This window comes from Eptatretus burgeri, chromosome 5 (genome assembly GCF_056783735.1).
Source record: "Eptatretus burgeri isolate ZD-2024b chromosome 5, Ebu_testis_v1, whole genome shotgun sequence".
Classification (NCBI taxonomy): Eukaryota; Metazoa; Chordata; class Myxini; order Myxiniformes; family Myxinidae; genus Eptatretus; species Eptatretus burgeri.
Window position 1 is genome coordinate 71,419,506 of NC_140965.1, and position 12,052 is coordinate 71,431,557.

The 12,052-nt window shown below is 43.4% G+C and overlaps 1 protein-coding gene across 7 annotated transcripts in view; it reads right to left on the reverse strand.

Annotated features, from left to right (window-relative positions):
• Window positions 1-12,052, reverse strand: part of HMCN1 (hemicentin 1) — a 531,017-nt gene that overhangs the window by 148,379 nt on the left and 370,586 nt on the right. For all 7 annotated transcript variants that reach the window (XR_015058458.1, XM_085882362.1, XM_085882361.1 and 4 more), the window contains exons 56-64: window positions 8,579-8,766; window positions 8,205-8,301; window positions 7,918-8,079; window positions 7,719-7,832; window positions 6,410-6,606; window positions 4,838-4,919; window positions 2,945-3,076; window positions 2,695-2,838; window positions 1,871-2,027 (exon numbers count right to left, since the gene is read on the reverse strand). Coding sequence is in view for 6 of the 7 variants with exons in the window: in XM_085882362.1 (XP_085738488.1) it covers window positions 1,871-2,027; window positions 2,695-2,838; window positions 2,945-3,076; window positions 4,838-4,919; window positions 6,410-6,606; window positions 7,719-7,832; window positions 7,918-8,079; window positions 8,205-8,301; window positions 8,579-8,766 (1,273 nt within the window). In the remaining variant the exon portion in view is untranslated. The remainder of the gene's footprint in view (window positions 1-1,870; window positions 2,028-2,694; window positions 2,839-2,944; window positions 3,077-4,837; window positions 4,920-6,409; window positions 6,607-7,718; window positions 7,833-7,917; window positions 8,080-8,204; window positions 8,302-8,578; window positions 8,767-12,052) is intronic.

Below are 12,052 nucleotides of genomic sequence, written 5' to 3' on the forward strand. Positions count from 1 at the left end.
TTACAGAATGTGGCTTGATGTGGTGGTGATAGCTCACTTACAGAAGGTGGTTTGATGTGGTGGTGAGAGTTCACTTACAGAAGGTGGTTTGATGTGGTGGTGAGATCCCTAACAGAAGGTGGTTAGATGTACTGGTGAGAGTTCCCTTACAGAATGTGGCTTGATGTGGTGGTGATAGCTCACTTACAGAAGGTGGTTTGATGTGATGGTGAGAGATTCCTTACAGAAGGTGGTATGATGTGGTGGTGAGAGAGTCCTTACAGAAGGTGGTATGATGTGGTGGTGATAGCTCACTTACAGAAGGTGGTTTGATGTGGTGGTGAGAGATTCCTTACAGAAGGTGGTATGATGTGGTGGTGAGAGTTCACTTACAGAAGGTGGTTTGATGTGGTGGTGAGATCCCTAACAGAAGGTGGTTAGATGTACTGGTGAGAGTTCCCTTACAGAATGTGGTTTGATGTGGTGGTGATAGCTCACTTACAGAAGGTGGTTTGATGTGGTGGTGATAGCTCACTTACAGAAGGTGGTTTGATGTGGTGGTGAGAGTTCACTTACAGAAGGTGATTTGATGTGGTGGTGAGATCCCTAACAGAAGGTGGTTTGATGTGGTGGTGAGAGATCCCTTACAGAATGTGGCTTGATGTGGTGGTGATAGCTCACTTACAGAAGGTGGTTTGATGCGGTGGTGAGAGTGCACTTACAGAAGGTGATTTGATGTGGTGGTGAGATCCCTAACAGAAGGTGGTTTGATGTGGTGGTGAGAGATCCCTTACAGAATGTGGCTCGATGTGGTGGTGATAGCTCACTTACAGAAGGTGGTTTGATGTGATGGTGAGAGATTCCTTACAGAAGGTGGTATGATGTGGTGGTGAGAGTTCACTTACAGAAGGTGGTTTGATGTGGTGGTGAGATCCCTAACAGAAGGTGGTTTGATGTGGTGGTGATAGCTCACTTACAGAAGGTGGTTTGATGTGATGGTGAGAGATTCCTTACAGAAGGTGGTATGATGTGGTGGTGAGAGAGTCCTTACAGAAGGTGGTATGATGTGGTGGTGATAGCTCACTTACAGAAGGTGGTTTGATGTGGTGGTGAGAGATTCCTTACAGAAGGTGGTATGATGTGGTGGTGAGAGTTCACTTACAGAAGGTGGTTTGATGTGGTGTGAGATCCCTAACAGAAGGTGGTTAGATGTACTGGTGAGAGTTCCCTTACAGAATGTGGTTTGATGTGGTGGTGATAGCTCACTTACAGAAGGTGGTTTGATGTGGTGGTGATAGCTCACTTACAGAAGGTGGTTTGATGTGGTGGTGAGAGTTCACTTACAGAAGGTGATTTGATGTGGTGGTGAGATCCCTAACAGAAGGTGGTTTGATGTGGTGGTGAGAGATCCCTTACAGAATGTGGCTTGATGTGGTGGTGATAGCTCACTTACAGAAGGTGGTTTGATGCGGTGGTGAGAGTGCACTTACAGAAGGTGATTTGATGTGGTGGTGAGATCCCTAACAGAAGGTGGTTTGATGTGGTGGTGAGAGATCCCTTACAGAATGTGGCTCGATGTGGTGGTGATAGCTCACTTACAGAAGGTGGTTTGATGTGATGGTGAGAGATTCCTTACAGAAGGTGGTATGATGTGGTGGTGAGAGTTCACTTACAGAAGGTGGTTTGATGTGGTGGTGAGATCCCTAACAGAAGGTGGTTTGATGTGGTGGTGATAGCTCACTTACAGAAGGTGGTTTGATGTGATGGTGAGAGATTCCTTACAGAAGGTGGTATGATGTGGTGGTGAGAGTTCACTTACAGAAGGTGGCTTGATATGGTGGTGAGATCCCTAACAGAAGGTGGTTTGATGTGGTGGTGAGAGTTCACTTACAGAAGGTGGTTTGATGTTGTGGTGAGAGGCTGTCCATTGTGCTGCCAGTATAGAGAAGGTTGTGGAATTCCACTCGCAAGGCACTGCAGAATGATGTCATCTCCCTCCACAACGTTCAGCTCAATCGCTCTCTCTGAGCCATTGATGCTTGGTGGGACTGCACAAACATACACACTTGAGCAAGTACACATCTTCACATGGAAATGTGTTCACTTGAATTACTGTATCTTAGTAGTTCAAATGGTTCAAATGAAAAGTTCACTTGAACCATCTCTACAAATGGAAATGCTCCACAAAGGAGGGATGGTAAAAAATTGAATTATGTTTCAAGTTATTTCTCTTAATTTTCATATACAGAGAGTATTTACTTAACATTTCAGATGTAAATTTAATGATCAGACATCAGAATTCATTTCATTACTCCATGCCGGAGCTGCAGAGGAGAAAATCCAGAATACATTATTTATTTTCGAGTGTGCATACAGGAACAGATTGATTGTGAATTACTTTAAACATGGTAAACATGTTGTTGGGTACAACAGGTTGGGAGGATGGGGGGAAGAAAATAAAAAGATGTAGTGGACCAGGGTGGTTTGTGTGTGTGTATGTGTGTGTGTGTGTGTGTGTGTGTGTGTGTGTGTGTGTGTGTGTGTGTGTGTGTGTTTTCTTACCCAGGAGAGATTAAGGAAAGAAAAATTCAGGGAAACTTGAGGGTACCGGAGTGGGGGAAGGTGAAGGGGTTAGGGGAGGAAGTAAAATGAAAAGGTTGCCATTTTGATTATGATATGTCATATGTGGATGGCATCTTGGTCTATGCAACTCACCCAGGATCGACAGGCTGATGTTTTTCTGTGCTTTTCCTTCCATGTTTGATGCCATGCACCTATAGAGTCCAGCATCATTGACTCTCACATGAAGAAACTCCAATGTCCGTCCTCCAGGTAAAATCCGCAAATTGTTTTGCTCGTCTGTCTCAAATAACCCACAACAATCCGATCACACATCTCATGACTGTTTCGTTTTCTCTCCAAAATCAGGTCATCAAAGGAGAGCATTGAGATGCGATCATCGTACCAATAAGCCTGCCATCCTTGAGCCAAGAAATTGCAGGTGGAGGAATTCCCAACGGATCACAAGACAGCATCAAAGGGTCACCAACAACTCCTGTGACTTCTTGCTGAGCTGGCCCTTCGATGGTTGTGGGCACTGTAGATGAGGAAATGCATCACGTTATAGATGAACATACTGTAATTGACATTTAATATTCCATGATCTGGCTGTTGTGGCGGAGAGTAGATTGGAGAAGCAGGAAGTACTGGGGGAGTGGAAAAGGGCATTTGAGAAACATGGGCTGAAGATGAGTGTGGAGAAGACCGAGTTGATGTGGGTCAGGCAGCAGAGAAAAATAAATGAATATCAGGTCATACAGGGAAATATCAGGTCATACTTGGAGGGGAAGATCATACAGGGAAATAGGTTTGAGTATCGAGGGGGAACAGTGACCTGGGATGGGAAGTCGGAGATGGAGGTGCGAAGAGGATTCAGGTGTGTGCGAATGCGTGGAGGAGGATGGAAATAGTAACGGCAGACAGAAAGATATCAAGGAAATTGAAAGAGAAAATTTTGGTGACTTGTGTGATGCCACCAGCCTCCCGATCTTGAAATGGTGGCACTGACAGAGAGGCAACTACAGAGGTTGCAGGAGAACAACAGGGTAAGGAGGATTGTGAGAGTGAAGAGGGTGGGTAGAAGGAGATGGATGAACTGAGGGAGGAGATTGGTGTGCGGATGAGCCTGATGGGGAGATTGGTAAAAGGCTAGCTGAAGTGAGGAAGACACTTGGTATGGATGGGGGAAGGGAAAATGGCAAAGAGAGCGGATTGGTTGAGAGAGTAAGGTAGAGGGGAAAGAGGTAGACCGAGGTTGATGTGGGAAGATTGTGTGAGGAGGGATATCAACAGGGTAGGGGTGGTTGGTGAGTGGAGAGAGATGGCTGAGGACAGGGGGGAGTGGAGGAGTGCAGTGGTCGAGGCAGGGCAGAAGCTTGGTACCGTTGGACCTCACCCTTTATAAAGGGAGGAGAAGGAGAAGAAGAAAAATATTCCAACAAAGTGGTTTGATGGTTTTAGTTGTTACTACACCAAGATAAACAGAATTAACCACTGAGCCATGGTTGACAGAGTTGCTGCTTACTTGGACATGCGACAAATGGTGCTCAACAGGTCATTAGCAAACATCACTGTTTCAACCTCAGAAGTGATTGAAGGTCATGGATGAAGAGATTACATGGGGATATGAGTGAAATATTTACAAAATAAGAGAGGACTCACAGAGTAGGTGAAGGTGAATTCTCAACACAACAGGACAAGAAAGTAGGTACAACTTAAAGACAAATAATTACGTGAAACATCGATTTGTTTTTACTTAAAGACGAGTCTGCATGTGAAATAATCTGCCAAAAATAGTCGTGGACAGTTCGGGACTGTACCTTGTTTTTATTTCCTATAATTTCTGAGGCTCATGGAAGAGCTGTGTCACACAAACATGCAGACAAACAGCAGACACCACATGCCATCAGACAAACATGGCTGTTGACCTTCGGGGTTGTAACTTCCCAGAATACTCTGGGTGCCGGTGGTGCCATCGAGTGGCGGAGATGTTAAATTAAACAGATTCCTGATGGGATTGAGAATAGAGCAATAAGTCTCTGGGGGTGGGTATACAGGTTGGAGTGTGTATGTGTTTGCAATGGGCAGTTTGTGCCTGTGTGTGCGTTTTTGCACCCGGGAGGGATTAAGGATACTTGTGCAGACATACATGTACTTTTAAAGAACCACCCCTCTTGGACATTATACATTATATTAAACTGACTCGGACCATATTTTTCCACAAAGAAGAGGCAAAAAGACAGGGATAATAAAAATTGTAAAAGATTTGAGATTGCGAGTGGAATTATAGATTAGATACCGAGAATCGTGAGGTCAAAGAAACCCTCAGCTGTTCCTGCGTCATTGATGGCCTTGCAGCTGTACTGTCCAGTGTCTGAAATCTGAGGACAAAATGACCAAAATGAAATGGGAATTTAAGTGAAATTCTGAGAATAATTCACGAGCAGAAAGCTTGTAAATAAAAAACAGAGCATCGACATTTTGTTATCATTGTTGAAAGAGCTGATGATCAAGGAGTTTGCATTGAATATTTAACCTCCGCCATCTTCGAAGATGGATGGAGGTTACTATTTTCACCCCTTTCTGTTTGTTTGTTTGTTTGTTTGTGAACAGTATTACGGAAAAACTCCTCGACGGATTTCGACGAAACTTGGTGGGGGGTGAGGTATGCTCCAAGGATCATGCCATTAAATTTTGGACTTGGTCCCCCCCCACAAAAAAAAATTGAGAATTTTTTTTTTTGCATTTCTACATGTTTTGTGATTTCCAACCCCCCAAATTTTTTTTTACCCCCCCCCCCAAAAAAATAGAGAAATTTTTTTTTGCATTTCTACATGTTTTAAGTGATTTCCAACCCCCCCAAAAAAAATTGGTACCCCCCCAAAAAAATTGTTAGAGAAATTTTTTTTTTGCATTTCTACATATTTTAAGTGATTTCCAACCCCCCCCAAAAAAGTTTGAGAATTTTTTTTGCATTTTTACATGTTTTAAGTGATTTCCAACCCCCCCCCCCCCAAAAAAATTGTTCGAGAAATTTTTTTTTTGCATTTCTACATATTTTAAGTGATTTCCAACCCCCCCCCCCAAAAAAATGACAAATTTTTTATTTTGCATTTCTACATGTTTTAAGTGATTTCCAACCCCCCCCAAAAAATTGTTCGAGAAAAAAAAAAAATTTTGCAACTTTTTTTTCAACAAAATTTCGATTTTTTTTTTTGCATTTTTACATGTTTTAAGTGATTTTCAACCCCCCCCCCCGCAAAAAAAATGTTGGAGAAAAGAACTATAACTTTGTCAGCACTGTTGACATCATATTTAATGAATAAGATATAAGGTTCACTTGAGTGACCCAGCAGTATTGGCGACGGAGGTTTTGCACTCTCCCGAGTGCTCCCCCTCTAGTTTTTAATGCAATGAATTCATGTTTCTATAAAAAAAAACATCAGATTATGATGTACTTAATGAAGAAATTCAAATAATTTGGATCAAGTATGCATAATATAAATGATTCAATGTTGATGTCTGCAGATCAATGTGGGTGACTCCTCTGCATACCCTGCGCCATGTAACCCCTTGTGGATATTGAGCTGTGTTCTCACAGATAATCCTCAGTAACCAGTCCATATTAATTCCCAAAAATTTAATGAGGAGTAATATTTAGCATATATTTTTGAAAATATTTTCTGGTGATAAGGCAGCAAGTAATAAACTACTTGGCATCATGAGATTGCATAGCTGTCAATCAAGACTCCAGTTGCCATGCGAATCACCATGTCCTCATAGAGTGAGTTATGCTCTTAGGGTACCGGAGTGTGTGGGGTGTTTTGTAAGGGAAATCCAAAATTCAAACACATTAATATAGCAATTCTACCTCAGCACTTTCGATCCACAATCGGCTATTGTTGACTTGCACATGTCCCATATTTGCTATAGGCCGTCTCTCCTTGAACCAGGATACAACTGGGGGTGGCACACCATCTGAAGGGCATTTGAGCTCCAAAAAACTGCCGAGTCGCTTGTTCAACCTCTGCGGCCATCCATCAGGAAAGTGCAACAAGTTGGGAGGAACTGTGGAAACAAATATTTTGAAAAAAATCTCGAACCATGGCTGAAAATTGAGGAGTGATGAAATAACATCCTGGCAAGATATTTCATCATTACCCGATGTAGCGTGCATTATCAGTAACCTGCAGGTTTAAAAATACTTAGATACCATAAAATGTATGTTTGTGTGTAGACAGCATATATTATAATAAGCTGATACTCGAGGCCCCCTGCCTTTGGAGTGGTATGAGAAATAGATCTGTGACATATGAAAGCTAAATCTTGAACATTTTTTGAAATATCACAGACATAAGCCAAGTTACTTAGATGGTTGCTATGGCAATATAGCTCAACCAATTACAGCCTTGATCTAATCACGTTCCCCCTTCCCTTCATGTTCAGCCTTTTGGCTGCTGGTTGCATCATTTGTTAGGGGCACAGATATGCCACTGATGTAGTGCCCCTATTATCAGTACACACTGGTACTCATTTCACCAACCTCAGAAGGATGACAGGCTGAGTCAACCCCCTGGTGTTAATTCAGCAGACAACGGGGCTTGAACCCAGGAACCTAGGATCCCAAGCCACCACCCTAATTGCCAAGCCAACACTAGGCGGCATCTAATCAGGTTGAGGCAATATCATGAGGAATAGACATCTGCAATATGAAAGCTAAATGTTCAACGGTTTTGGACATATCACGTACACAAAAGTACACGGGCAGATGAGTCTGTCAGTGGGTCGTGTGGTCAGTTGGACGGAGCTCATTTTAATGTCTCCTACCTTGTCGGGGGGGGGGGGGGGTGGGGCAGGGAGCAAAAATGTATGGTTGTGTGCAGGTTATGCATCATTAAATGTGTTTGTGTGTAGTCATGTACCAAACACAGTAGATATGAAAGTGTATTTAACATGCTAAATTCAAACTTCTCATTGTTAACTATCCACATCATTCAATGTGGAGCTATTTAATTGAGCATTTGTACGAGTATGAAATTATTCCCAAACAGCTGACATTTTAATTATCATGATAACCAATAAAATTAATTCATGTTCAATAAAACATCTTTACAAGGGATCACAAAAAGTGGGTGTGTCATTCCATTCCATACAATTCATGCGTACATCTGACTACATACCGTACACTGTCAGTGAAAACACCTTCCGTGCCACACCTGCCTCATTCTCCACTTGGCAGATGTAATTTCCCCGATCAGAGAGGTCTGCACGTTGGAGCTGGAGAATTCTTCCCCCTGAACAGCAAATTCAGACATCATGAGAACCTGATATGTTAAAAGAAAACAAAACAAAAGGAAGTTGCTTGTGAGGCAATTACACCTGGCATGATGATAGTGCGAAGGTCTGGATGTATCGGAGAAGATCCATGAAACCAAGAGATTTTGGGAATCGGAAGACCCTGGGCTTCACAGGTGAATGATACTGGATTTCCCAGCACAACACTCACCTCTGTAGAGTTAATCCCCAAGAATGATGGTGGTACTGTTTCAAAATAACGCACAGGAAGCTTAGAAAGGAGGGTAATACATTATATTTATCGATATGGTTCTGGAAGCTACACATACAGTAGATACAACCGATACCAAAGCATTTTTAGTTTCACTCACCGAGAATATTCAGGTTTATCGGTTTTTCTGCTCGTCCAGCCTTGTTCTCTACGATACATGTGTAGCGGCCTGTGTCTGTCATCTGAGTCACTTTTATCTGTAATTAAGCCAAATATCATTACTGCAATGGTTTTCAGATTTTTATTTGGAGAAAACATTCCACACATAGTACCAAATACGTAAACAATTCCAAAGATTAAAAAACGACGCATTTAACCATAAATGTGAAGGATTTGGAACACGACATCAGGAACAATAAGGAGAGAGAAAAAAAAGGAATTCTAGAGCACGAGTGGACGAGAAAACCCGTGAATCCGAGATGGAACAGGAGGGGGTCGTGGATGAAACAGGAGGAGCAAAACCTCGATGCATACCTGCAGTTTTTGTCCTCCCTCGAATAAACTTATCCGTGCACCAGGCGTGAGTGCTTTGCCGTCTTTGAACCAGGTGACAGTGGGTGTGGGTTCACCATTGGTGAGGCAAAGTAGATGCGTGATCTTTCCTGCCATGACTGTCACCTCCTCTGGACGTTCACCCTTCCAGTTTCGGAACCTGGGAGGTACTTAGGGAAAGCCGAGAAAAGGACGTGGCAATGACAAAATTAGTGAAGGCTGAAAAGCTTATTCTTTCACCAATTTAAGGACGTGCTCTGTGACCATAATCATAATGGACAGGAGAAATTCTCTGAAAGTTTAATGCCGTGTTACATATAAAATCATCTCAGTGAGATTGTGTGAATATTGCAAGGCTACACAAATAGTTTTGGCACAGGAGATCATTTGGTATGTGCCACACAGTGATAGGAGTGATCCCTTTATTTAATCGTTTACAGGTATAGTCATTCTTAATGTAAATACGTCCAACGTTATGAAATAAAACTATTGTTTACATTTTAATTGGTTGTCAGGCAACACTAAAGGGTAAGTCGAAGACAAATGTTGAGGGGTAAGACTGGAACTCAAAAACCGAAGTGGAAAACAATGTGGCTTCACAGGAACGTGCTCTGTTGGACACGATGGTGGCCTCACGGGAACATGCTGTGGGACACGATCATGGCTTCACGGGAACATGCTGTGGGACACGATCAGGGCTTCACAGGAACGTGCTCTGTTGGACACGATGGTGGCTTCACGGGAACATGCTGTGCGACACGATCATGGCTTCACAGGAACGCGCTGTTGGACACGATCATGACTTCACGGGAACATGCTGTGGGACACGATCAGGGCTTCACGGGAACATGCTGTGGGACATGATCAGGGCTTCACGGGAACATGCTGTGCGACACGATCATGGCTTCACAGGAACGCGCTGTTGGACACGATCATGACTTCACAGGAACATGCTGTGGGACACGATCAGGGCTTCACAGGAACGTGCTCTGTTGGACACGATGGTGGCTTCACGGGAACATGCTGTGCGACACGATCATGGCTTCACAGGAACGCGCTGTTGGACACGATCATGACTTCACGGGAACATGCTGTGGGACACGATCATGGCTTCACGGGAACATGCTGTGGGACATGATCATGGCTTCACAGGAACGCGCTGTTGGACACGATCATGACTTCACAGGAACATGCTGTGGGACACGATCAGGGCTTCACAGGAACGTGCTGTGCGACACGATCATGGCTTCACAGGAACGCGCTGTTGGACACGATCATGACTTCACAGGAACATGCTGTGGGACACGATCAGGGCTTCACAGGAACGTGCTCTGTTGGACACGATGGTGGCCTCACAGGAACATGCTGTGGGACACGATCATGACTTCACGGGAACATGCTGTGGGACACGATGGTGGCCTCACGGGAACATGCTGTGGGACACGATCAGGGCTTCACAGGAACGTGCTGTTGGGCATGATGTTGGCCTCACAGGAACATGCTGTTGGACACGATCATGGCTTCACGGGAACATGCTGTGGGACACGATGGTGGCCTCACGGGAACATGCTGTTGGACACGATCATGGCTTCATGGGAACATGCTGTGGGACACGATCATGGCTTCACGGGAACATGCTGTGGGACACGATGGTGGCCTCACGGGAACATGCTGTTGGACACGATCATGGCTTCATGGGAACATGCTGTGGGACACGATGGTGGCCTCACGGGAACATGCTGTGGGACACGATCATGGCTTCATGGGAACATGCTGTGGGACACGATCATGGCTTCACGGGAACATGCTGTGGGACATGATGGTGGCCTCACGGGAACATGCTGTTGGACACGATCATGGCTTCATGGGAACATGCTGTGGGACACGATCATGGCTTCACAGGAACGTGCTGTTGGACACGAATGTGGCTTCACGGAAATGTGTTGCTGGACACAATTGGGCCTCACGGAAACATCTGTTGGACAAGATTGTGTCCTCATGGAAACGTGCTTTTGGACACGATTGTGGCTTCAGGGGAATGTGCTGTTGACCACGATTGTGGCCCGTATCATTTTTCAACAATCTATATTGTTTATTGCTATTTTAGTGTTTGTTCCGATGGTTGCCTTATAAACAATACAGACATTCTATTCAGTTTGCCTGAAAAAATACCATATTTTCATGTTGCATACTGGAAAAATTCAGCACTCAGTTAATGTGTGGAAAAAAAAAAAACAGTTGATGTGTGACACTAGTTTGAGTAGTTTCTCCCTCCAACTCATCAAAGCTAAGTTTCCCAGACCATTGTGTTTTGCTGTTTTATTTTCATTCCTGTGTTGCTAGTCGTGTTTTCATCCAATTTTTGTGTCAAACCATATCTAGTTGTGTTGAATTGTCGAATTAATGTCCTTGTTAAAGTCCGTCCCAGTCGCCTACAGCTCGGCGAGTTGGCATGCCACTTCCGTCTCTTATTTGACCCCACACGTTTAGTTTTCACTACATTTTCCCCAAGTATTGTCATTTCTGACACCTCAGCTTGATTCCTTTCCAAACCTCGCTCCAAAAATATGGAAACTAGAGTTGATAGAACACCTAACCCCCACACAATATTGGGATAAGGGACATGGAAATGGTCTTTTGAACTCTTGCGTTGCATTTCCAAGCACGATCTATATTTCCTATATTAGCTGCGATTTTGTCTGAATATCCATATTCTCCTCCGCTAAATTGAGTGGTTGAGATTATTTATGTAAAATGGCGTAATATTTTATCCAAGTAGTACAAAACTGGGGTTTTTGTTAGTGCCAACAAGATGATTTGTGTTCTCGTGTTCAAGTATGTAATTCAAATGAAATAAAATAAAGGTTTGAAAGGTTGTATGGGAGAAAACCAAAACAAACCATTTTTCAGCAATTCACTGCCATTGATATACCATCTGTTACACCACATTAGTTATTTGTGCCTGCGATGTATAACAAAAACTCTTCTTCATTCCAAAAACAACCAAACCCCCCAAAATAACACCACTAATTAAAGAGTTCATAGAACACCTTACTCCATGCAGTATTCAAGTATATAATTCAATTGAAATAAAATAATGGTATTAAAGGTCGTATTAAAAAAAATCCAGAAATTTAGCACCATTGATGCTGTCTTATATACCACATTATTTAACACTAGTGCATGCCCCGTACGTGAAAAAAAAATTCAAACCGCGTGCCAGAAACAACAACCATACAGGCCGTTCCTTCGCTCTCGCGTGCCCGTACGTGCGTGGCCGTACATGCAAAAAAAAACAAAAAACTTTCAAACAACCACACAGTCCATTCCTTCGTTCTCGCGTGCCCATACGTGTGTGGACGTACATGCAAAAAAAACCCCAAAAAACTTTCAAACAACCACACAGTCCATTCCTTCGCTCTCTTAAATGACGACTGGATTGGGGCATTGTGTTGA